Source organism: Onthophagus taurus, chromosome 1 (genome assembly GCF_036711975.1).
Source record: "Onthophagus taurus isolate NC chromosome 1, IU_Otau_3.0, whole genome shotgun sequence".
Lineage (NCBI taxonomy): Eukaryota > Metazoa > Arthropoda > Insecta > Coleoptera > Scarabaeidae > Onthophagus > Onthophagus taurus.
The window spans coordinates 1361787-1387647 of NC_091966.1; the positions used below are offsets into that span (position 1 = coordinate 1361787).

Here is a 25861-nt window from a genome sequence, read left to right on the forward strand (position 1 = left end):
CAAAATCCGTACCAAATAGGGTCTCATTGGGAGAGCAAGCCCCAAATTAGATAATTTTGTTTTTTAACAAAGTTATCTTATTTTCTATTAACCTAATTTTTTTCGATCACCTGAACCTTGTAAAAATGAAGATATTTCAGAATTCACATCTCGAAATTTGAAGATATCGTAAATTAATTAATGTTCCTAATTGATGTTCCCGTGGTTTCGGCGACACTCTCGTTTACAGCAGCGACTTACTATCCAAAATCGACCCAGTTTCTTCAAATTTATTAACCACTCGTCGAGTCGCTGACACATTTGGTACACTTTACGACCGAAAATTCTTCGAAGTTTGCGAGCGATTTCAGCGTAACTTTCCCCATTTTTGTAATAGCTTTTCGCAACGATAACACGTTGTTCCTTTGTGTAACCCTCCATAATTAATATCCAAAATTATCGCAGATAACAGCTGTTAAATTTGCACGTCTCTGAATGATTCTAGATGATAGTGTTAGTTCTACTTTACACTTGCACTGTCACTAAAAGTAACATTAGACCTAGAACTAGAAACATTTTGGGTTTAGTCGTACGTCTCTTAAGATGGCTAATCCCGAACGTTTCTAGTGTTAGTTCTAGTTTTACACTAGCACTGTTATTATGTAGAACTAACACTAAGTATACCTAGAACTAGAATCATTTGGGTTTAGCTGAACGTCTCTAAAGACGGCTAAACCCGAATGATTCCAGTTCTAGGTCTAACTACTAACTACTTGGTAGTTAGTAATCTTAGGTCCATTACTACCATTTTTTAGTAAAATTTATCTTATAGATAAACCCATCTACTAGCCAATCAGAGCGCGTCAAATAGCCGTAACCGTGGTAATAATCTCTTAGATAGCTTAACCAGAAGATGGTAGTAAGCCTAAGTACCATATTTTAAAAGTAGTCTGGTGAAAGTAGTTAGTAGTTATACTCCACTACTTTTTCAAGTAGTTGTCCCAGCTCTGCCTACAACCATAATTATTTGAGTTTAGCCACACTAAAGACAGCTAAACCCGAATGATTCTAGTTGTAGGTATAGTATTAGTTCTAGTTTTACACTTGCACTGTTACTAAAACTAACATTAGACCTATAAACATTCTGGTATAGCCGCACATTTCTCAAGACTGCTAAACCCGAATGATTCTAGGTCTTGTGTTAGTTCTAGTGATAGTGATGGTGTAAAACTAAAACTAACACCTAAACCTGAAACTTTCTAGTTCTAGGTCTAGTGCTAGTTCTAGTTTTAATTATTACGCGGCGCTAGACCATGAACTAAAATCATTCGGGTTTGGGCCGTCTTAAGAGACGTATGACGAAAACCAAAATGTTTCTAGTTCTAGGTCTAATGTTAGTTCTAGTAACAGTGCAAGTGTAAAACTAGAACTAATACTACACCTAGAACTATACCTTTTCAAGTTCAAATTGGCACTAATCAAATTTAAAATGGCATTTAACAAAACCAATTTGGAAACTGTCAAATTCAAATTGGCATTAATCAAAATCAAAATGACATTAATCAACATCAAATTAGCATTCAATAATTTAACAAATCAATCTTTAATTCATTATTAACATTTTAAATACACAATTTTATACTTGGCAAGGTGACATCTTCCATGTTTAAAATAGAGGTGATGTGTTTTTGAATTCCGGCTATAAACCTGTTACAGTTAGTTACATTGATTTTTGGAATATAGTTCCTAATTATATTTTCGAATTCTGTACTCTGAGACAAATTTTCTCGGCGATTTTCCTCCAAAATATTTGTAATTGCATTTGCCAAGTCCGCCTATACACGTACTTTCAAAATTAACCAAGCCTGTTCATGTGGGTTTAGCAATGGACTGTAAGGAGTTAGCCTTACAAGTTTATGATGAGGAAATTCTTGTTCAACACCACAATGACAAGGAGCATCAATGACTAAAGCCACTGAACATTAGCTATCTTGAACTCTCCTTAAGCATTGCCTAACAAACTTATTCATGATAAATCAATTCCAAGTTACTGATACATCCGAGAAGATGTGTATTTGCTTCTCTGCTACCAGTAGCAATGAAAGTACTACGACTTCCTATTTTTGAACGACCTCGGATTTTCTTCAACTTTAAGTTTAAAGAAACGGTGATATTCATGTGTAATTTTTATTTTACGTTTCTTTTCTCATGGCTTTTTCGTCTTCTTGATTTTTTACCCATCCGAACTGTTTTTTTTTGTAACACTATGAATTTCAGCTAAATTGCGCCAGGCGCAATTCGTATTGTCAACGGCACAAACTTGGCGTATAATAATAATAAATAAATTTATTGCCATAATAAGAAACAAAAAATACAAATTAAAGAAAATGTATACATTTAACTTAATGCATAAATACGGGCAAAAGGGTCGATTTATCGCGTAAGCGATATCTTCCAAACAACCCAATCCATCAGCTGTATACTAAGTTATATAAGAAAAACTATGAATAAACGGCAAGCTGCTATGCTAAACTTATGGTCACTAAAAACGGTGCATAATGATAGTTGCTGGAATAAAAGAAGAAGAGAAGAAAAGTAGAAGAAGAGAAGAAAAGGGAGAAAAAAATGTTCTCAGGAAGATACTTGGAGAGCCAATAAATGACGTTTTAGGTGGATCCCAGTAGGCAGACTATTCCAAAGGGTTATTGCCTGCACAGAAAACGATTTATGGTAAATCTCGGTACTATGGGTCGGGAACATAAGCACAGAATCTAACTGAAATATAGTGGGTAAACCATGCCACGACAAGCGTTGAAATATACAATACAGATACCTCGGGGTTCGATTGTGAAGAACAGTATATAACATAGTTAATATACGAAACGATCTACGTTTCTGACAGCTTAATATCTGCAAATAATTCCGGTATGGGGTTATGTGTTGAGATCTCTCGAGATCAAAGATATACCGTATGCAGTTGTTTTGAAGTCTTTGCAGTTTGTTTCGTAGTGTTACCGAAAGATCAGGATATGCCGTGTCAGCATAATCAATATGGGGGAAAAACAAAGATTACGACGGATCATGGGAGGAATGAAGCAACGGAGACTTTTCAGTGAGTGGAAACAATGATAGACCTTTCTGCAGACGGATTGAATTTGAGGTTTCCAGGACATTGTAGAATCCATAACCACCCCAAGGTTTCTAACCGTGTCTGACAGCTGAATAATGTCTCCGTCAAGCATTAAGTGAATGGATGAAAAATCATTCAGCTTTGCCAGTAAGGGTCGACTGCCAAACGCAATTGTTTGAGTTTTAGCAATATTTAATTTAAGGCCATAACGTTTGGACCAATCCAAAATATTGGAAAGGTCATGATTAAGACGTGCAATTGCAATTGGAAAATCATCAATAGTTGTCGTAGTGTAAATTTGGAGGTCATCAGCATACACATGATAATTACAAGAAATACAGTGGGTGACAACACACTACCCTGGGGTACACCACATTTAATATCACAAGCAGACGAGAGCGCAGAATCAGCACGCACACACAAGGAACGACAGAAAAAGTAAGATTGAAACCAAGATAAACATGAAGATTAATTTAGAAAATAAGTTTGCTGCTTCCTTTTTCTTAACATAAGGCATTTTGTGGACAGGTTGTTAACAGTGACAATTTGGAATTGATTAATGTCATTTTGATTTTGATTAATGTCAATTTGATTATGACAGTTGTCAGATTGGATTTGCTTAATGCCATTTTGAGGTTGATTAGTGCCAATTTGAACTTGAAATGGTATAGAATTCATTCGGGTTTAGCCGTCTTTAGAGACGTTCAGCTAAACCCAAATGATTCTAGTTCTAGGTATAGTGTTAGTTCTACATAATAACAGTGCTATTTTGGGTTTAGTCAGACGTCTCTTAAGACGGCTAAACCCGAATGATTTTAGTTCTTGGTCTAGCGCCGCGTAACAATTAAAACTAGAACTAACACTACACCTAGAACTAGAAACATTCGGGTTTAGCCGTGCGTCTCTTAAGACGGAAACTCAGAGTTATCATAAAGAAGTCACCTTTTCAAAACTACCTAATGCCTGTACTATTAAGCTATGTTGCATTTTATGTGGGACAGTGCAAGTGCATAGTAATTTCGTAACTATGGTTACTGCATTCATATATTGCGAGTTACATGAAATTCCCGGAATAGTTGATTTTATCGGTAATTGGAGTAATTTATTGCCAGTTTCGCACCTGTGTTTATCTATCCCCTTATCTTTTATGATATTCTGCATTTTTTTGTGTCTCTGTGCTGATTGCAACTTCTTATAACTAGAATCTTGATGTCTATATTAATAATTGTTGGTGATTTTAGCTTAGCCAATACTTCTATTACTAGTTTGCTACAACTTGTTGATGCAATTAGCTTGAGCTTGTCGCATACAAACAATTAACCGATGTTTCTATTTATTCACTAAAATGACTTAAAAGTTAGTACATCCACAATCATAACGAATGTAGTAAATGTTCTACATGAGATTAGGGTAGGTTACAATGTAGACTATTATGTAAATGACTAGAAATTGAGTGTTTCATTAAAGCTAATTCCATTTATCGACCAATTTCATTTATACAATCAATAAATTATATGAAGATTTTTCATCTGACGTGAAATATGAAACAAGTTTTTCAGAATGTTTAGCAATGTTTACAAACACAAACAACAACAATAAATAAACATAACAATAGTTCACGCCTGTTTTATTGAGGTGGGTCATTGAATTCTCTGGATCTTCTCGTTGGCGGGACGTTTCGATCGCTTCAGTGGGCGTGGTGACTCACCGGCATTTTCTCTCCCGTCATCCCGTTTTGGCACTAATTCAACTCTCCCCATGGCCCTTCCCGGTTTCCCCCCTCGGACGCTGCCCTTTCCGTTTTACTACTCCCACGCTCCCGGCTTTTATCTCGTCCCCCTCGCGTATTTACTGATAAAAGACGAGACGGGAATATTCAGAATAAATGCGATTGAGATGAGTTGCATCGCTCGATAATTTTATTCCCCATGGCTGATTATTTATATCAATTATTTTATAGTAAAGTTTAAAAAGGTTGTTGTGAAATTAGTTTTTAAAATAAAATAAAATAAGATAGTGTTGATTCAATTGATAACAGATAAACAATAATTATACTTACACGAGTCTTGATTTTAATTAATATAAAAATTAGTGATTTCTTTTTAATCCATCAACGGATTTATTAATCTTTCGCGTGTATTTATTAATAAATCGAAATTTGTTGACGGAAACCGTTCGCAATCGTTGAGTAATTCGAGAACGACGCCGTCGACGCCGATATTTGGAAGCGACGCGTATCGTTTCGGTCGTAGATAAACTTTACAGGACGTTGACAGAACGAATTTTCTAAATTTAATTCTTAAAAATTGAGCAATAATTCCATAAATGCTCCGTAATAAATTTCGACAAAACGGATTTGGTCATTACTGAAAAAGAAAATTAGTGGTCGCTGATTAAAACCTCATTAAACAACCACAAAAACAAATTACTCCACTCAATTAATTGATTTGAATTAATTCGATAATAAACTGTTTAAATATTGTACCACATCAAAGATTTATGTAATGAAAATGTTTATATTCTTTGTTGAAAACGCATACATAAAACGTAAGATGTTATTTTTATCTAACCTCTCATAAACTATTTTTAAAAATATTAGATACTTACGTTATTATTAAGGATTAACGAGTTTATCCATATCGTGCGGTGATTAATTTCCAAAAAAATCCAAATTTTTTTGAATACACAAACAACACAACGTTCTCGTAACGCGTACGCTCGCGGAGACGATCAAAACGCGAATGAACGGTGTGCTCAGTTTTGTTTCTGCTAAAACTCACACTTTCCCAGGGAAGCAGCTCATCAGAAGCCTGACGATTTATCACTCTTCTTCGCCTCTTCTCTTCTAACTTTAAACCCGACGTTTATTTCGGTCGAGAAGCGCTTTCGCGTCCACCTGATCGCCGCTTAAATCGTTTCTGTTAAACAATACGAACTGAAAACTGAAAGAGCCCCACTGTGACATAACCGTCAAAACTCTATATCTTATCTAGGATGAGGCGCTTTTTAGGTTATAAAAGGCGTTAAAAAAAACCGGCCCAAATTGAGAAACTATTTGATTATGTACAATTGGGGATCTCGTGGGTTAACGAGGACTAACCTGGATTTCGTAACGCCCTGTATACGTGTTGCGGCAATCGATGGGGCGACGACGTCGTTCGGGGGGCGAAATTCGCGATCGAACATCGACACGGGGCCCGTACACCGCTTCTCGCCACTACGTCTGCGGACCGTATGAAAATATTATTGTGTTTGGATCGTTTGACAGTTCAACTTCATCGCCCCCACACATGCGTATTTGTATTACCAACCTAAAAAAAATTAATTAATTAAACCAGAAACGTCAAAAATTATTAATAAAATTAATTTATTTCTAAATCAATTTCTTATTTACATTAAAATAGCAACCTAAATATTTATAAGAGAAACTTGTAAAATTATACTTTAAAAAGCATCTTTTATTTTCCCATATACAGCTGGTTCAAAAATAAGTGCTCATAAAATAAATTTTTGTAAATAAAACGATAATTTGGTTAATAGATATAATTTTATTACCTATAATATAACGAACAGACCTTCCAGGTGGTACATATTTGATATAAAACACTTTCATATCCACTAAATAGGTTAATAATTAAAATTATATTGAATCATAAATATGATGTACATTAAAATGAATTAATAAAATGAACTAATTGATTTAAAAAAGTGAGTTAATAAATTGATTAAAAACAAAAAAGAAAATTAAAATACTTAATTAAAAAAATATACATAAATAAAGAAGAAATGTTTGAAGATCCTTCTTTTGTATGATAACATTACGTTTCTTTCTTTGTATTTTTATCTTTTTGTAGCACATCAACTTTTTAATCTCAATATAAGTATTATTGGCTAAGTCAAAAACGAAATTGCACTATTTTAATTATTGAGGCTCTCCCATAGTTCATCGTCGCCCCATTTATCGTATTTCTTTTGCTCCTTTTTCTTATCTTTCTCTTTGTCTCCTTTATCTTTACTCCGTTTTACCACAGCTTCTGTTGGAGATGTTGTTTTTGAATCGTACGCGTTGAAGCTACCTTCAGATTGGTATCCGGGTGTTACATCGTTTTGATACCCCCAGCTGCTCCCATTCCAATTTTGATTTGGAGATTTCGGACTGGAAGCTCTACAAAAAAACGATTTTCATAAAAAATTATTTATTAAAATATTAATTACTTTGAACCAAGTTGGCTGCTACAACTCCAATCGTCGTTGTTGTAGCTATGCCCACCGCTAACTAAAGAAGATCTTTCTCCAGGAGATTGGTAATTATCACCTCCGACTTGGCCGTAACCCCCGGAGTGGTAATCACCTGGATTATTTGTTGTTGAGGTTACCGTGTTCCAGCCTTTTTTACCTAAATCGCTCATCTAATAAAAATAATTAAAAATAAATACATTTTTATGGAAATTCTTAAAAATGCAAAGTGGAGTTGATTAAAAAAATAAATAAGCATATACCATTTATTTACCTTATTAGCCAAAGTAGATACTTGTGATCCAACATCATCCAGTAAAGTACCTTCTTTAACCTAAATAAAATCGAACCAAAACAAAAAGAAAAAGAAAGAAGTGAACTAAAATGAAATAAAAAGACGCAAATAATAATTAATCGAAATAGTAGAAAGAAACGAACCAAATAAAACTAAAAACAAGGTGAAACTAAAATAATATACCTTTTCAGAAACATGTGAACTAATATCAGCTACCTTCTGAGTGGCAATTCCTCCATACTTGATGGCGTTTTCCGATGCTTTGTTGGCGATTTTCGTAGCTGAAGACGAGAGGAAGGACCAACCCTACAAATAAAAGAAAACTTCGAATTCAATTAGGATAAATTAAATTATTATGATTATTACGTTTGCTAAAGAAGACATTGTGGTATCAAAAAATTCTTGGGATTGGCTTCTGGGGGGTGCTTCGCGAGTATAACCAAAACCGCTGTATTTTCCACCTTGGCTAGGAGGTAAATCACTAAAATAAAAAAATATATGTATAGATTTCTAAATAAATTTATTAATATAAAAAGAATGTAATAATAAAATTAGGGTTGATGATCATATCACAGAGAAATAATCACATTGCGTAGTCTTTAAAAAAACACAAGCTTTAAAAAGAAATTAATAGTAAGTAATATCAGTAAAGGTACTGGCTGAAGTTCTTGGATATATAAAAATGAGTTGGTGGTGGAAATTCGATTAAAATAGTTTGTATTTTCAAATCACAAATATTACCACACTTATATGAATGCAGTAACCATAGTTATGAAACTACTATGTACTTGCACTGTCCCACATAATATGCAACATAACTTAATAGTACAGGGGGTAGTTTTGCCAATGAAAAGTTTCTTATATCTAACCCCCTCCAAAATGTTTCTGCTTTTAGGTCTAGTGTTAGTTCTACTTTTCGTTCAATAAAAATATACCACATTCTAACGCTAAATAACAATTATAACTAGAACTAACACTAGACCTAGAACTAGAAACATTCGGGTTTAGCCGTCTTGAGAGACGTGCGGATAAACCCGAATGTTTCTAGTTTTAGGTCTTGTGTTAGATCTGGTGATAGTGCTAGTGTAAAACTAGAACTAACAATAGACCTAGAACTAGAAATATTCGGATTTAGCCGTACGTATCTCAAGACGGGTAAACCCAAATGGTTCTAATTCTAACTCTTGTGTTAGTTCTAGTGATAGTGCTAGTGTATAACAATGTAATAATTCAAGAATATAAAATGTATAGACTTGATTTAAATCATCTTCGTGGACAGGGGTATGATGGAGCTGCACCAATGAGTGGAAAGTTTGCGCTTTCCATTCGTTGAATCTGGTTATTTCAGACGCCAGTACTGTACAGGATGGTTCAAATTCGATGTCCGAATAGGCTATCTCGAAAACTATAAGAGTTAGAAAAAAAGTAGCTTACATGTCATGAACTCGTTTTTCGAGAAACTGCTAATGCCGAAAACCTCAAAGCGCTATCGTCTTTTGTTTTTCCTCTAGAGGCCAACATTGAAAATATCGTAAAACCAACAAGTGCAATTATCTTGGTTATTATTATAGATGGAGTATTATAACTAAGACATTATATGGACACTTTTTACAGAGAATTTGATGATATAGTCAAAAAAAATTTTTCGGTTTTAAATTTTGAGATATTATGACAATTTTCGTTTTTTTAAATGGAAACAACCACTGATTATCGCTTATTAAATTCGTTATTTTTTTCTGATTACAAAAATATGGGGTTAGATAGGACTATTTCTTATTGTTTTAGAATAAAGCTAAAAATAAACTTTTTTTAGTGTCGTCAAAGAAATTAAATTTACAGTTTCCTGTAAATTACGATACTATGTATAATTAAAAATTATTCTACTAAAAATTTATATAAAATTTACTTTATTGTCCAATATGTAACATTCTAACATGTTAAACTTTTCGTAATCTATCTTAAAAAACAGGATTTGTAATTTGACACTTCAAAATTTTGCTATGTTTATTTGAATTATAAAAAATATATATATATGAGCGCCATCTATCAATAATTTATTAAGTCATTTAATAATAATATTAAATATTAATAAAAAATGTGAAATAATGCAATATCAAAAGTAATAAAATAATAATCTATTCCAACTTTTGTGTAAAACAAATATAAATCAAATAGTTCAACAAATATATTTGTTTCAAATATCAGAAATATGTTTTTTTAATTTTTAGTTGTGATTTACAGGAAACTGTAAATTTAATTTTTAATTTAAAAATTTTTTTTTAGCTTTATTCCAAAACAATAAGAAATAGACCTGTCAAACCCTATATTTTTGTAATCAGAAGAAAATAACGAATTTAATAAACGAGTAATCAGTGGTTGTCTCCATTAAAAAAAAAACGATATAATACGTATAATAATAACCAAGATAATTTTATTGCGCTTGTTGGTTTTACGATATTTTCAATTTTGGCCTCTAGGGGAAAAACAAAAGATGACAGCGCTTTGAGGTTTTCGGCATTAGCAGTTTCTCGAAAAACGAGATCATGACATATAATCTACTTTTTTTCTAACTATTATAGTTTCCAAGATAGCCTATTCGGACATCGAATTTGAACCACCCTGTACAGCTTATTAGAAACTGTATGGGTATAATAGAGAATGCATACAATTTTTTTAATATACCAAAGCGCCAACTGTCTTAACCGAAAAATTAAATGAGTTAAATTCCACATCAAGACGAGACAAATTGAAACAACTGTGTTCCACGCGATGGATGTAACGACAAGATTCCATTGTTGTAATCAGTGATGGGCGCTGGGTAAATATCTGACGGGTAGGTATTTATAAAATGGGTATTTATCCGGGTATTTACCCCGACCCAGGGTAAATATCCAAACAGTACGTATAAAAGTGACACAAGTAAAAATATATCAAATTCCGAAAAAATGAAGAGGAAGATCATGAAATGGACGTTGAAGACGAGGAATTGTTAACAATCTAAGACTTATTACCATCAGACGAATCTGATGTAATTTAGATTAGATCAAGTCATTATGATTATTATCATCAAGCCATTGTTGGACATGGGCCTCCCCTATTCTGTTACATTCGATTCTATTCTGAATATTCTATTGTTGAAGTTTGCCACAATGTTGACCACATTATTACCGCCAGTTCTTCTTCATAGGTCTTCATTTCAGTCTTTGCGTTACTTTGAGCCTCCTGGCAGTGGCTACCGTTAATGTTAATGTTTCGGAGCCGTACGTCATAAGCGGAAACACGCATTAATTGAAAGCCTTTCTTTTCAAATATATAGGAATATCGCTCTTGAAGATATCTTTAAGTTTCCCGTAGGCTGTCCATGCGAGTGTGATCCGTCTTCTGTTTAGTTCACGTATTTGATTATCTCCATACACGAACCTCATGGCCAAGATGAGGTGTCAACCCTCTCAATCTCATTATCCCCAATGTTGATGTTAGACTTGGGAACAAGATTTATCATAAATTTTGATTTCTTTACGTTAATATGTAACCCGACTCTTGCACACACCTCCTTTAAGTCGTTCACCATTAGTTTCATCTCTCCAAGGCTATCCAAAATAAGAACTATATCGTCCGCGTAGCATAAATTACTTAGGTATTTGCCATCAATGTTTATGCCTTCTTGGGTCGAATCCAGTTGTTTAAACGCATTCTCCAGGACTGTGATGAACAATTTGGGTTCAACACTGTATCGCCTTGTTTTACTCACAATCAGTAATTCTAGGCAGTTTTACCGTCATTGTAGCATTCTTGTAGATGATGTAAACAAGTTTGGTGTATCGATAATCGACTCTGCATTCTTGAAGTGCTTGCAAAACTGCCATCAACTCAGTTTAAATTTAAATTTTATAAATACCTCTAAATACCCATCATGGGTAAATACCCCCGGGTATATATCCAGGAAATTTATCCTTGAAAATAAATACCCGGGTATTTAACAACACTGGTTGTAATAAAAGAACTGTAAGAATCCGTAGAGTCTGCTCTAGAAAACATATCAACTTGGAAAGATTGGGAATCGTCATCTGGGGCAACATTGTTGAAAAATTCTTTAAGTTCTTCCAAATTTATGTTGTCTCTTTTAGTTATGGAAGTCGTTTTTGTATACACATTATCCTTGTCAAAATTATTTCAATTTTCCTGGTAGAAAATTGTATAGAAGAATTAAAAAATCTGCGAAACAATGTTGATACATCTTTTAACAATAATTTCTGGAAGGAAACCAATTGATGTGGAATATATTTGGAGAACAATTGGAAAGATCAAGACTTGTACTTAGTTAGACAATGAAATAGAGCGAATTTTGAAATAAAAACTACAAAAGAATATTACAACATATTAGTTTTCATTCGATTCTTAGACAACTATTAAAATTTGAACAGTTAGTAGAATTTTATAAATATGATTTAGATGACGTCTCAAAACCTATTGCATCTGGTGAATTTAAACTTTGGTGCAGAAGATTTTACAACAGTTTACCAGAAGAATTTCCCAATTCTCCTTTAAATGCATTATCAATTTGTAATTCATTTATCTTTCCTCATATTTATACGTTGTTGATCATTTTGTGCACCTTGCCAGTAAGCACAGCTACTCCAGAGAGAACATTTTCAATTCTAAAATTGTTGAAAACATATTTAAGAAATACTATAAGTGAGGATATTAAATGGAATGACGCTATTGTATATTTATCCTTCAATAACAATTACGCCCAAAGAAGTGTTGGATGAACTTGAAAAGAAAAGAAGAAAACTAGATTTTGTTTTGTAGATATATCATTAAAAATATATAGGTACTTATGCATTTGATATGATAACAAAAAGATTGTATTTTTTACGTTATGTTGTTATTTAAGAAAAGGATTTATTTTGTTTGTTATTAATTATTTCACAATAAACTTTGTTTTATTATAACAAATTTCTTTCCACTGATTTAAGATAAAGCCTTGCATGTGATACCAACAAATTTTTAATAAAATGTTGTAAAATAATAGAACAATAGCCTTTGTCATTCTTTTCAACGTCTTAACTTAATTGTTATTTACTTCAACACACTTTATCTATTCATAAATAAATTGACAAATTCTTTTTAATATACTTACTCTCTTCTAGTAGCATTTTCATTTTGTACTCTAGCAAAGAATGCTTCCTTTTGATCTTTGAACTCCGAAGTATTATAATTTTGATAACCAACACTTCCACCTCCACCGCTTTGGTATCCATCCGTTTGATAAGACTGATAAGAATTACTATTATTATAAGAAGAATTATTTGAATAGCTATTAACACTGCTCATCATTCCCGAATAACTCTGCGCAGATGATTTTCTTTCATCCCAATCTTTACCTTGAGCTAAAGTTGAAATCTAAAAAAAAATAATTAATATGAAATTGTTTTACAGCGCGTTATCTTTCTATTTTTTTTTGTTTACTTTATCTCTATATAGGGCGGCTGCTTTTGTATTGTATTTCTGTTGTATACTCATGTTATCATCATAATCTGCTTGTGCTTCAAAAAATATTCTAGCGTTTCTGTTACCACCGACTTTCATCTTTTCTAGTTCAACATCTTTCCATTTATCCATCGTTATGGAGCGTACAAAGGATAAGTGGACGCCGAGACCACGATGTTTTCCCGAACATTCCAAACATATCCATATTCCATATGTCACAGATGCCCATTGGGGGTTATGGCTTTGACACTCAAAACATTTCTATTAAAATAAAGGTTTTTATTTGAAACGAGATAAAATTATTAATATAGAATTATTTGTAAAAGCATTTTGATTCGTTTTAAGGTCCAAAAGTAACAAAAAAATCGCTCACCTCATTTTCATTGCTAGGCTTTAGTTCTTGAAGTACTCTACGCGTTCTAGGACTGGCCATTGCGTGTTAATAATAGAGTTAATACATAAAAAATTGATTGGATTCGATCCCGTTGAGAGCGGATGAAAATTTAAAGAGATCTTATTAAGATATATGTCAAAACCAGTACCCTGTAGACGTGTTCAAATTTTATCAAATGTTCGATATACTGCGACATGAAGTTAGATACTTTATTAATTTATATTCAAATGTGTACGCGGGCTTTAATTTCTTTTAAAAATTAAAACCAATTTTAAGTTAATAATTTTATTAAATTATTTCGTTTTATTTTAATTATTTTATCACAAAAAAATAAATTTAAATTAACACATCCCAAGTCATTCTCTAAAAATCTATGATCGTCATTAAACAACTAACTTCATAATGTTCAAAAGTAATTAGTGTTTCACTTCAAATAAGCGGTTTTTTAACTAAACTTGGTCCACTTCAACGAAAATTATTATTCAAAACGAAGAAATATGAAGAGTTTTACGCGATAAAGTGCCGCATAACCCACGAATGCCAAAAGAAAAGACACATTGACAGTTGAGGTTAGGTTCGTTTTTCAAGTATAATGTGATATGGCAAAAATGGCTATAATTGAGTCGATCGCGCGTGTTTTGGTGATATTAATCGCTATTTCAAAAATAACCGTATCGTTATACGAAGACCAAATAGATAAATTCGATTGGAAACAGTCATATGTAGGAAAAATTAAATTTGCACACTTTGACTCTGTTAAGCGAATAATTGTTGGTACCGAAGAAAACGTGATAGCCGCTTTAAATTTGAAGAATGGACAAATATTTTGGAGGAACGTCTTAGAGGATACTAATCAAATAGAGTTTTTGCACGTTGATAAAGAGGTTATAAGTGTGTCTGGAAATCAAAATACTTATTATGTGCGAGGGTGGGATTTAAATAGTGGGGTGTTATTGTGGGAGTGGGTTTTGCACCCTGAAAAAGATAATGGAAGGTGGTTTATACATGGGAGAAATTTAATTCATGTTGTTGCGGTATTAAATTCTCACGTGGAAGTTAGCGAATATGATGTACAAAGTGGTAAAAATAAGGGGGTTAGTTCGCGGTTATCGACGCCGTGGATTAATGATTTAAAAAGGTGTGGTTTAGCGGAAACTTATTTTGTTTGTTTATCATCGGATGATAGTAATGGGCAAATTTATTATATCGATTTAACACCGGGGGAGGAGGCACATGTTATTTCAAAACCTCTCACTAATTTAATTGGAAATGCTCCAGGAAAAGTTACAATTAAAGAGTTTAAATACACCGAACCGGCTATATTATTAATAAGAAATAATGTTGCTCGTTTAGTAATTTTAAAACAATCCGATACGGTTGTATTACCCAATTCTTTCTCGCCAGACGCGATTATTATTAATAATAACGATCAAATACAATTTATGGATTTAAGTACAAATGATGATTCGTCTAATTTACGAATAAAAACGATGGAACTCGCGGGGCAAGATAATGTTATAGATGTTGAATATTTAAATAGTTTAGGAAAACCGAAAGCTTTAACGGGTATTTGTCGCGGAAACGCGTGTCGTATGCTATTTACAACAACAACGGACGTAGTGGGGTTATTACAATTACCCACGGGGAAAATTTTATGGACGAGGGAAGAATCGTTGAGTAAAATTTCCGGGGTTGAATTCGTCGAATTACCGGTTTCCGATTTAGACGCATCCATCGAGAAAGAATTTACCCCATCAAACGATGTTATAGCAATGCTTTACAACCGCCTCCTCAGCCAAACGAGGCAACTATCATCATTATTATCAGGCCAACAATTAAAATCAAACAAATTAATACGTGACGAATTCGGTTTGCATAAATTAATTATCATTGCGACGAACGTTGGGAAATTATTTGCGTTGGATAGTTTATCTGGGGAAATTATTTGGAGTGTAACTCTTCCAGATATTGAACCATTTAAAATTTTTGATAAAGAAAGTATAATACTGTTAGAACAAAGAAATGCGAGATATGCCCCATTAACCGCCGAATATATACTTGTTGCTCGAAATATTAAAACGGGTAAAGGGGTGTTGTACAATTTTGATCCAATCACGGGAGAACCAAAAGATGGTTTGAAATATTTAGATTATAAAATAAAACAAATTATGCTATTACCCTACGAAGATGAATCACATTTAAAAGGATTATTAATTTTAAGCGACGAAGACAAACCTTATTTATACCCGGAAAATATGCAACAAATTTTGTATCAAACTCATTTATCTTCAACTTATATGTACACCATAAACAGTATAACCGGCATTTTAAACGGATTTAATTTCGTACATAGCACAAAAATGAATTTGAAAGCAACACCTACGTGGAAACTCACGTTTAAACCGTCAGAAATTGTCGCGGTCAGTGTAAGACCTGCAATTGAAAGGGTGCATTCCCAAGGAAGAGTATTAGCTGATAGATCAGTTTTATATAAATACGTAAATCCAAATTTAATCGCTTTAGCAACTTTAACAGAAGATCCAATACACAAACACGTTTTAAGCGTGTATTTAATTGATGGTGTAACGGGATTAATCATTTATTCGATTAATCATAAACGAGCTAAAGAGCCGATTCATTTGGTTCATTCGGAAAATTGGGTGGTTTATTCTTACTTTAACGAAAAATTCCGCCGCATGGAAATGGGTTCTTTAGAGCTTTACGAAGGTGCAAGACAAAGTAACAGTACAGCTTTTAGTTCTCACGCTTTGAGTCAACTCCCGCACGTCGAAACTTTATCTTGCATTCTTCCGGCTTATCCTTTAGCTATGGTTGCAACATTAACCGAGCGCGGAATAACAAATAAACATTTACTCATCGCTTTAGCAAACGGGGGTGTAAACGAGATGCCTTGGATGTTCTTAGAACCAAGGGGACAGCACATTCTTTCGAGTCCTGATGAAGGTTCGGTGCCGTACATGCCCGAATTACCTCTAGTCACAGAAGCAACGATAAATTATAACCAAAGTTTAGCACGGATTAAGGGAATTAACGTTTCGCCGGCTCGTTTAGAAAGCACAACGTTGGTGTTTGTGCACGGATTGGATTTGTTCTATACGCGGGTGATGCCGTCGAAAACGTTCGATATGCTCAAAGAGGATTTCGATCATTGGCTGATTGTTATGGTGTTGGTTGGGTTAATCGTTTCATCGTACGTTACGAAACAGTTGGCGTTAAGAAAAGCTCTACGACAAGCCTGGAAGTAACAGTGAGGGTCCACCGACCACATTTAGTAGGAAATTTCAATTGCTGTTTTTTTTTTCTTTTTGTTTATTGAATGTTGAGTCGTCGCGAGTGTAGATTTTTTTACAGTAGATAGTCCGAGTCGCCATTGTATCTGTGTTTTTCAAAGAATGTATAAGATGTGTTCTTGTTGGAATTTGTAATTTAACTTAATTGAAAATAAATATTCACTTTTTAAGAGGGAGTCTTTTTTTCTTTATTTTTATGATAATTGTTTTTTTATTATCCTCTTCATTATTACCAAGCAGGCATTTTTAGAGAAAATCTATATTTCAGAGTATTATCATGAATCAGGAAATAAAAACGCATTTAGACTTTTCTGCTGGAGATATAGACAGAACCATTGACCTTGATGAGACGGACTATTGAATAGTAGAAGAGATGGGGAAGATTATATTAGGAGGTAGAACCAATAGAGGAAAATTGTTATTAGGTCTGATTTTAACCCAAAAGTAGTAATTTCTCAAAACGAATGAAGTAATTGCGAAACAGCACAAAAATCAGTTATTCAACAGATTTCTGCGTTTGTTAATTATTATGATAATTGGGAGTACGTACGGCACAGAAATATCCGTATGTCAGCAAGAAAAAGTTAGTAAAGTTGTTACATGGTGGGCATACAATGGCTTGGAGATGATTCTGCAGTAGTTCCACGAGAGTTTTCTTGAAAAAAAAGTAACAGCACAAAAATATTGGCAGTACAATATATTTCAACCACAACAATGAACACTATGCTGCATATTTTTATTGAAGTAAAACTAGAACTAACACTAGACCTGGGGACGCACGGCTAAACCCGAAACTTTCTAGTTCTAGGTCTAGTGTTAGTTCTGGTTTTAATTGTTATACAGCGCTAGACTAAGAAATAGAATCAATCGGGTTTAGCCGTCTTAAAAGACGTACGGCTACACCCAAATGTTTCTAGTTCTAGTGTTAGCACTATTTCAATAAAAATAGACAACAATTTAACGCTTAATAACAATTAAAACAAGAACTATCACTAGTACTAACACAAGACCTAGAACTAGAATCATTCGAGGAAAACCGAAAACTTTAACGGGTATTTGTCGCAGTAACGCTTGTCGTATGCTATTTACAACAACATATTGTTTTTGTTTTCTTTAATACCCAACTGAACCCTGTTCATAATTACCAAGCAGGCATTTTTAGAGAAAATCTTTATTTCAGAGAATTATCATGATTCAGGAAATAAAATCGCATTTAGACTTTTCTGTTGGAGATTTAGACAGAACTATATTGACGTTGATGAGACAGAGACTATTGAATAGTAGAGAAGATGAGGAAAATTGGGTTAGAAGGCAGAACTGATAGAGGAGAATTGTTTAGGTCTGATTTTAACCTAAAAATAGTAGTTTCTCAAAGCGGATGCTGTTTATCTTGCGCCACGAGTAGTGAAACCAGAGGCGGCGCTACCAGGGGGTGCACTGCACCCGGGCGCCGCTTAAAAGGGGGCGCCGGCGCCTTTTTAATGTTTTCTCCAACAATATCTTATCTTTCTTTTGCAGTATTTAGACCTGTCAGCAGTAGTTAGCCTTCAAAAAGCAGTATTTAGTCTCCACAAAGCAATTTTAGTCTTTAGAAAGCAGTATTTAGTGTTCCAGACGCTGTATTTAGACCTGTCGGCAGTATCTAGTCTTCAGAAAGCAGTATTTAGTTTTCTAGAAGCAGTATCTACTCTTCTGCCAAAGTTATGTATGTTTTCTCCAACAATATCTTATCTTTCCTTTGCAGTATTTAGACCTGTCAGCAGTATCTAATCTTCAGAAAGCAGTATTTAGTCTCCACAAAGCAATTTTAGTCTTTAGAAAGCAGTATTTAGTGTTCCAGACGCTGTATTTAGACCTGTCGGCAGTATCTAGTCTTCAGAAAGAAGTATTTAGTTTTCTAGAAGCAGTATCTAGTCTTCTGTCAAAGTTATGTATGTTTTCTCCAAAATATTTTAACTTTCTTTTGCAGTATTTAGACCTGTCAGCAGTAGCTAGTCTTCAGAAAGCAGTATTTAGTCTCCACAAAACAATTTTAGTCTTTAGAAGGCAGTATTTAGTGTTCCAGACGCTGTATTTAGACCTGTCGGCAGTATCTAGTCATCAGAAAGCAGTATTTAGTCTTCTAGAAGCAGTATTTAGTCTCCACAAAGCAATTTTAGTCTTTAGAAAGCAGTATTTAGTGTTCCAGACGCTGTATTTAGACCTGTCGGCAGTATCTAGTCTTCAGAAAGCAGTATTTAGTCTTCTAGAAGCAGTATCTAGTCTTCTGCCAAAGTTATGTATGTTTTCTCCAACAATATCTTATCTTTCTTTTGCAGTATTTAGACCTGGCAGCAGTATCTAATCTTCAGAAAGCAGTATTTAGTCTCCACAAAGCAATTTTAGTCTTTAGAAAGCAGTATTTAGTGTTCCAGACGCTGTATTTAGACCTGTCGGCAGTATCTAGTCTTCAGAAAGCAGTATTTAGTTTTCTAGAAGCAGTATCTAGTCTTCTGCCAACGTTATGTATGTTTTCTCCAACAATATCTTATCTTTCTTTTGCAGTATTTAGACCTGGCAGCAGTATCTAATCTTCAGAAAGCAGTATTTAGTCTCCACAAAGCAATTTTAGTCTTTAGAAAGCAGTATTTAGTGTTCCAGACGCTGTATTTAGACCTGGCGGCAGTATCTAGTCTTCAGAAAGCAGTATTTAATCTTCCAGAGCAGTATCTAGTCTTCAGAAAGCAGTATTTAGTTTTTTAGAAGCAGTATCTAGTCTTCTGCCAACGTTATGTATGTTTTGTTCTTGATACTGACAGCAACTTTTTTCTGGGTGTCTATCATCATCTTTTTGGGAGCCTCTTATTATCTATACGGATCTTGTACCACCTGGTACCTCATTTCTGCAGCTGTTAGTTTGCTTTTGTGCTTATCCTGCATTGGCAAAGTTTCAGTATTGGTGATTTCCTGTCCTGTGCAATAACAAGACAAGTCCATTAGTTTCTTGTTCATATTCTTCGTATTCTTTTATTGAACACATAACTATTGCCATAAAAAATCATGTTTCGTTTATAATCAATTTTTTGTTTTCTCTGCTTGGTGAGGGGGCGCCACTCCGGTTCCCGTACCCTGGCGCTTCATTTGCTAGCGCCGGCACTGGGTGAAACAGCACAAAAATCAGTCCTTCGACAGATTTCTGTGTTTGCTAATTATTGTGATAATTGGGGGAACGTACGGCACTGAAATATTCGTACGTCAGCAAGAAAAAGTTAGCAGAGTCTTTAAAAGGAGTCCGCCGAATATCAACCGAAATGAAGATTCTAGAAAAAATTAAGAAGTTGTTACATGGTGGGCATACAATGGCTTTGGGATAATTTTGTCGTAATTCCACGAGAGTTTTCTTGAAAAAAAGTAACAGCACAAAAATATTGGCAGAAATTAATATTTCAGCCAAAACGAAAATCCACCGAAAATCCGTCAGATACAGTGTGATGGTGGTTGCCACTGCAGCTGCAATCGGTCACGAAGTCGTGCTCTCTAAGTAATTGCGCCATCAAACGTTCTGGACAAAGACTACACCAGAAATTACCAACACAACCTGACCAGGGCAAAAATTGTAAGATCTACTTTAAAAAACGATTATGCCATAAAGCTGAAGTTTATTCAATTAGAACTGCAGCAAAAATCGATTAACAACTATTTCGTAATTATAACTATAATAACTATAGTGATCAATATCCAGTTCAGTTTTTTTTTCATCATTAAATAACATACATTACTTAGTTGGGTGCTATTTATCTTTGTACAAAAATTTTAAAATAAATAAACGTTCTAAAATAACAAAGAAATAACTATAAAATAAATCATATACACATCATATATATATATACAACTCAACAATAACATTAAAAACAATCAGATTTCATTTAATTTTAACATTGCAAATGTGTTAAGTTACGCAATCTGAGCGGAATGTAATTTAACATAGACCCTCGTCTTCTTCATCTTCCTCTTCGTCAACTTGTGGTGGTTTTGAATCTCCAGATGCGAGGGGAGTCGAAGTAGACGTTTGATCGGGGGAAATTTGATCCTATAATTAAAAAAAATTATTTATGAAAGAAAATTAAATGATATCTAAGTTACATTATTGGAATTAGGCGAGACGTATGAGGCCGTAGCGTTCTCTCTAACGTTCGGTTTTTGGGGAATATTAATTCCTTCTGGAAGGGGCATATCTCTAGCTAAAATCGAATATTCTACATCCATATGCTTGATAAATGGATTATTTAAAGCTTGTCTAGCCGCATCGGGGTCTTCTTCGTCGTACGCTTGTAACAGCATTTCTAATGTTTGTACTTCGGCGCCTTCACAACAATTACCCCATTCTTTAAATGCTTTTTCTGCCGCGACAACATCTCCTCTACCCAATTGTACCAAAACTAAGGCAACGGCTAATCGTCCCATCGCTTGGTAAGATTCATTTTGTTGATGAATACCAATTTCGCGTCTTATTGCATCAGCTGCAGCATCAAACCTAATCAAATAATTAATTAATTAATATTTTTAAACGCAATTAATAAATTATTAACTAACTTTTTCAGTTTAACATTAATTCGAGCTACTTTACTGATATATTCTGCTGCTTGTCTTGTACTATCTTGAATCTATAATTAAAAATGAAATTATTATAATGTTTCATAAGTAATTATGAAGAAATATAAGTATGAAGGTTTTCACAGCCGTTGTTAATTAAACTAAAACTAGAACGCTAGCATTTTCACTAGAACTAACACTAGACCTAGAACTAGAAAGTATTGGGTTTAAACCCTAATATTTCTAGTTCTAGGTCTAGTATTAGTTCTAGTTTTGCACTAGCACTATCACCAGAACTAACACAAGACCTAGAACTAGAATCATTCGGGTTTAGCAGTCTTGAAATACGTGCGGCTAAATCCGAATGTTTCTAGGTCTAGTGTTAGTTCTAGTTTTACACTAGAGCACTGTTATTATGTAGAACTAACACTATACCTAGAACTAGAATCATTTGAGTTTAGCCGCACGTCTCTAAAGACGGCTAAACCCGGAAGTTTCTAGTTCTAGGTCTAGTGTTAGTTCTAAATTTAGTAGTTAAATTAGGTGTGTGGAAAATATTTCAGAGAGTAAAAGAAAATGAAGCAAAATGTTCGAAATGTTACGCAATTTTAAAACCTCCTGAAAAATGAAATAAGAGTGCAGTTGAATCTTCTAGCATGGCGAATTTTATTCAAAGAGAATCCATGGCAGAATTATTAGCCAAGTAAGTGTGCTGCTTATGATGGCTTTTCTATTACTGCACACAATGAATGACAGTTAAGTCTTATTTCCATAAAAAGTTTTTGCGATACCCATCAAGAGCAGGTATTAGTTGAAAGAAAATTAAACGAAAATGATATTACGTAAATACACATATTTTGGCTTCAACTCAAGATGGGGCCAGTGTTATGAAAAAATATACACAGTTGAATGGCGTTGAAAATCAATTTTGCCTAAACCATGCAATTCATTTAGCTATAATGGATACCTTCTATAAAAAATGTGATAGTACCAGCCTAGCACAAGAATTTTCTGATACAGAAACAGGTTATCGTTTCGAGATGATAACAATGAAAACAATAATGAGTACAGTTTGGAAGATAAAGATGTGGAGAACATTTTACAAAATGTGCGCCAGATATTAAAATCTTTCAGAAAATCACCAGTTAGGAACGGCATACTGCAACGATATGTTTTTGAAAAAGAAAGCAAAACACTATCCTTCTTACTAGATTGTAAAACTAGATGGAATTCACTTATACCAATGATGGAAATATTCATTCAAACAAAAGACTGCATAAACAAAGCATTACAAGAAATCTGACGAAGTGATTTGTACATTGAATAGGATTTTAATTGATATGTTGAAACCTGTGGAATTGGCAGTTATAGAACTAAGTAAATCATCCTCAAATTTATTAAAGGCAGAGGGCGTTCTAATATTTTTATTTAATAAATTAGAGCAAAACGATAGTAAATTTGGAAAAAAAAATGTATCACTCAATAAACAAAAGAATTTTAGATACATATAACTACGTTATATAAATTTGTACATAGCGGATCTTTCCCGCAAGGGGATGACATACCATCTTCTTTGGCGGAAAGATTATTTAAAGTTCCAAATAACGAAGGGATTGAGAAGGAAGCTGATGCAATTAAAGAAGTAACAAAATCAGCAACTACAGGAACATCTTTGTTTCAGCAGATGCAAGAAACGATCTCGAAAATGTTGCAGGATACAAAAAAAAAACAGAGAGACCGAGTTTGGAAATAACGTAAAAAAAGAATTAAAGATGTTTGAAGCGACAAAAATTAAGAAAATTTATACAAAGCTTTAGGGACTACACAACCGACATATACTGAAAGTGGAAGAGTTTTTCCGTTGCGAGTAACTTTTGAATAAAATTCAGGTCAAAAAGTAAATTCGACTTAATAGACGCGTTAGTTTTTTAAAATATTATTTTATAAAAACATTAAGTTTATAAATTATATTTTAATTTTGTTTTTGTAGAAAAATATACCTTTTCTGTTGTATATTTTGTAATTTTAATACACATAATATTTGCTTTGTATAGTTTTAATATGATAATTATTTTGACATCCTTCTATAAACACTTTTAGTTGTACTTTACGCAATTTTTTGGTTATTTGCCATTATTAATTAATTGAAAAATCGGTTTTTGAAATATTCCGGTTTTTTGCGAATCCTACACTATACCTAGAACTAGAATTTGGGTTTAGCCGCACGTCTCTAAAGACGGCTAAACCCGAATGATTCTAGTTCTAGGTTCTAATTTTACACTTGCACTAGCACTAGAACTAACATTAGATCTAAAACTAGAAACATTTGGGTTTAGCTGTACGTCTCTTAAGACGGTTAAACCCAAATGATTCTAGTTCTTGGTCTAGCGCTACATAACAATTAAAAGTAGAACTAACACTAGACCTAGAGCTAGAATCATTTGGATTTAGCCACACGTCTCTAAAGACGGCTAAACCCGAATGTTTCTAGTTCTAGGTCTAGTGCTAGTTCTAGTTTTACACTTGCACTGTTACACTGTAGAAGTAACACTATACCTAGAACTAGAATCATTTGGATTTAGCCCCACGTCTCTAAAGACGGCTAAACCCGAATGATTCTAGGTCTAGTGTTAGTTCTAGTTTTACACTAACTACTTTCGTTCTATTAGTAGTTATACTCGATTATTTTATGCTGGCATAAAATATTCGCAGAACGTAGTTAACTCCTCATTGTTAACTACTTTAGGTATTCTAACTATTTTTGTTTATTTTAATTCCTTTTAAGTAATTTAACTACTTTTAAGACAGTTTAAGTACTTCCAAATATCTAGTATGTACTTATGTTCACATTTCCTTCAACACACTAAACATAAATAAAATTATGCACTAGCCAAGACACGTCAGTTGACCAATAAGTCGTGTTAGAACAAGTCTGTAGATTTCATTCCGTAAACTACGCCCTTGATGCATTTAAAGTTACAAGATTCTATGTTGATTTGTTTATTATATTTTTTAAACAACTTTAAATTTCTAAATAATCTTAATACCTACTTCATAAGTTTCAGCTTTGTGTTTTTGTACCAAAAGAATCTGACTTTTAAGCATAATTTATGTATAACAGTTCAAACAGTTGTTAACTGCTAACTAGAAACTGTAGTTACCTTTAAAATAAACTTTATATAATAAAAAGTTGTTTATTTTATTTTGCATTTCTTTATTTATTATTGTAGACCTTTTTATGAATTTTTGCAGTTATAGTTAAAAAAGTAGGTAGATATTTAACTACTAACTACTTGGTAGTTAGTAATCTAAGTACCATTTTTTAAAAGTAGTTTAACTACCAAGTAGTTAAACTACTTTTTTCAAGCAGTTTGCCCAGCTCTGCCTAGAACTATAATCATTTTGATTTAGCCCTACATCTCTAATGATTCTAGTTCTAGGTATAGTATTAGTTCTAGTTTTACACTTGCACTGTCACTAGAACCAACATTAGCTCTAGAACTAGAAACATTTGGGTTCAGCCATACGTCTCTTAAGATGGCTAAACCTCAAAGTTTCTAGTTCTATGTCAAATGTTAGTTCTAGTGATAGTGTTAGTTCTAGTTTAATAATTATAAAGATAATTATAAAGAAATTTACCAAAGCAATTTCTGATGCTTGATGATACAATTTTAAAGCATCCTCAGGATGTGATTGCTCCAAAATCTTCGCAGCTTTGTCTAAAGATGCAGCACCAGTTTCTGGACTTCCATGTCGCATATACATGTTTGCTGCTCTATCAGCCAACTGACCTACTTCACGTAAATCTCCTAATTCTTTACATACTGTTATTGCTTGGTCAAGGGCTTTAGCAGCGTAAAATAAACTAATGTATTATTAAGAAAAATACCTCTTTCTTTATTAAATGTCATAAAGAAATTCATTAAAATAAAGGATACTTCCTATTTTGCTTATGACAATCAGCGGATTTCATCAAACAGTCTTTGCATTGCTCGAAAGATTTTGCATTACGAAAACAAGTGGCTAAAAACATTTAAAACATATCCGATTATTTAATTAGAATTAAAAACTCCCACCGTTTTTAATTTATACCTGCTTTGTTGTATTCATCGGCAGCTTCTTCGAAATCGGGTCGCCATTTCAGTAGGGATGTTTTTAGACTGTATTTGGAAAAAGGGTTGAGTTAAATTTTAAATAATTAATTTTAAGATGATTACCTTTTTTCAGCTAATCGTATATGTTCTATACCTTCCTCTATTTTTTTATTGCTTGCCATGATAATAAATTCGCCGCGATAGCGTATCGAACATGAAAAATCGAGATATTGTTTCCGAATTGACAACTTTGACAGCTGTCGTAATTTTGGGCGGATATCGCCAACGTAAACTAGGTTGAACGAAAAATTCCCTAATATCGTAACGTCAAATTTCAAATAAAACGATAAATTAAAA

The 25861-nt window shown here is 33.5% G+C and overlaps 4 protein-coding genes across 17 annotated transcripts in view; 1 reads left to right on the top strand and 3 right to left on the bottom strand.

Moving 5' to 3' along the window:
• The window catches only part of LOC111416895 (Molecule interacting with CasL), a 105499-nt gene extending 99091 nt beyond the window's left edge, over positions 1–6408 (bottom strand). For 9 of the 12 annotated variants that reach the window (XM_071194007.1, XM_071194006.1, XM_071194000.1 and 6 more), the window contains exon 1: positions 5717–6408. The gene's annotated coding sequence lies outside the window, so the exon portion shown is untranslated. The remainder of the gene's footprint in view (positions 1–5716) is intronic. The other 3 variants (XM_071193978.1, XM_071193977.1, XM_071193987.1) reach the window with 3 other exon arrangements.
• Positions 6409–6637: 229 nt separating this feature from the next.
• On the bottom strand, positions 6638–13712 carry LOC111416900 (ADP-ribosylation factor GTPase-activating protein 1). Of its 3 annotated transcripts, XM_023049015.2 has the most exons (8): positions 13507–13712; positions 13113–13394; positions 12784–13046; positions 8007–8121; positions 7824–7946; positions 7620–7679; positions 7325–7518; positions 6638–7274 (listed from the first exon to the last, which is right to left on the bottom strand). In XM_023049015.2, the coding sequence occupies exons 1-8, from the start codon at positions 13564–13566 to the stop codon at positions 7028–7030; spliced, it is 1344 nt and encodes a 447-aa protein (XP_022904783.1). In that variant the 5' UTR covers positions 13567–13712; the 3' UTR covers positions 6638–7027. The 3 variants fall into 3 exon arrangements, with proteins under 3 accessions (XP_022904783.1, XP_071050188.1, XP_022904784.1); XM_071194087.1 differs by lacking the exon at positions 7620–7679 and having other exon boundaries at positions 7857–7946; XM_023049016.2 differs by lacking the exon at positions 7620–7679.
• A 205-nt stretch (positions 13713–13917) lies between these two features.
• Positions 13918–17014, top strand: LOC111416887 (ER membrane protein complex subunit 1). The gene has a single exon (XM_023048999.2). The coding sequence runs from the start codon at positions 14127–14129 to the stop codon at positions 16791–16793; it is 2667 nt and encodes an 888-aa protein (XP_022904767.2). The 5' UTR covers positions 13918–14126; the 3' UTR covers positions 16794–17014.
• A 3442-nt stretch (positions 17015–20456) lies between these two features.
• Positions 20457–25783, bottom strand: LOC111416907 (gamma-soluble NSF attachment protein-like). Its single transcript, XM_023049025.2, has 7 exons — positions 25628–25783; positions 25503–25570; positions 25349–25433; positions 25050–25275; positions 21411–21481; positions 20961–21351; positions 20457–20907 (listed from the first exon to the last, which is right to left on the bottom strand). Exons 1-7 carry the CDS (start codon positions 25684–25686, stop codon positions 20797–20799), a joined length of 1011 nt encoding a protein of 336 aa, XP_022904793.1. The 5' UTR covers positions 25687–25783; the 3' UTR covers positions 20457–20796.
• Between the last annotated feature and the right edge of the window lie 78 nt (positions 25784–25861).

Excerpts from the sequence above, each read along its gene's own strand:
- LOC111416900 (XM_023049015.2), bottom strand. The coding sequence starts at position 13,566 with ATGGCCAGTCCTAGAACGCGTAGAGTACTTCAAGAACTAAAGCCTAGC. Across the intron at positions 13,395-13,506 it reads AGCCTAGCAATGAAAATGAG|AAATGTTTTGAGTGTCAAAG; the intron begins GTGAGCGATTTT and ends TTATTTTAATAG. Across the intron at positions 7,947-8,006 it reads CAATGTCTTCTTTAGCAAAC|GGTTGGTCCTTCCTCTCGTC; the intron begins GTAATAATCATA and ends TTTTATTTGTAG.
- LOC111416887 (XM_023048999.2), top strand. The coding sequence starts at position 14,127 with ATGGCAAAAATGGCTATAATTGAGTCGATCGCGCGTGTTTTGGTGATA.
- LOC111416907 (XM_023049025.2), bottom strand. The coding sequence starts at position 25,686 with ATGGCAAGCAATAAAAAAATAGAGGAAGGTATAGAACATATACGATTA. Across the intron at positions 25,434-25,502 it reads CGATGAATACAACAAAGCAG|CCACTTGTTTTCGTAATGCA; the intron begins GTATAAATTAAA and ends AAATGTTTTTAG. Across the intron at positions 21,352-21,410 it reads ATTAATGTTAAACTGAAAAA|GTTTGATGCTGCAGCTGATG; the intron begins GTTAGTTAATAA and ends TTATTTGATTAG.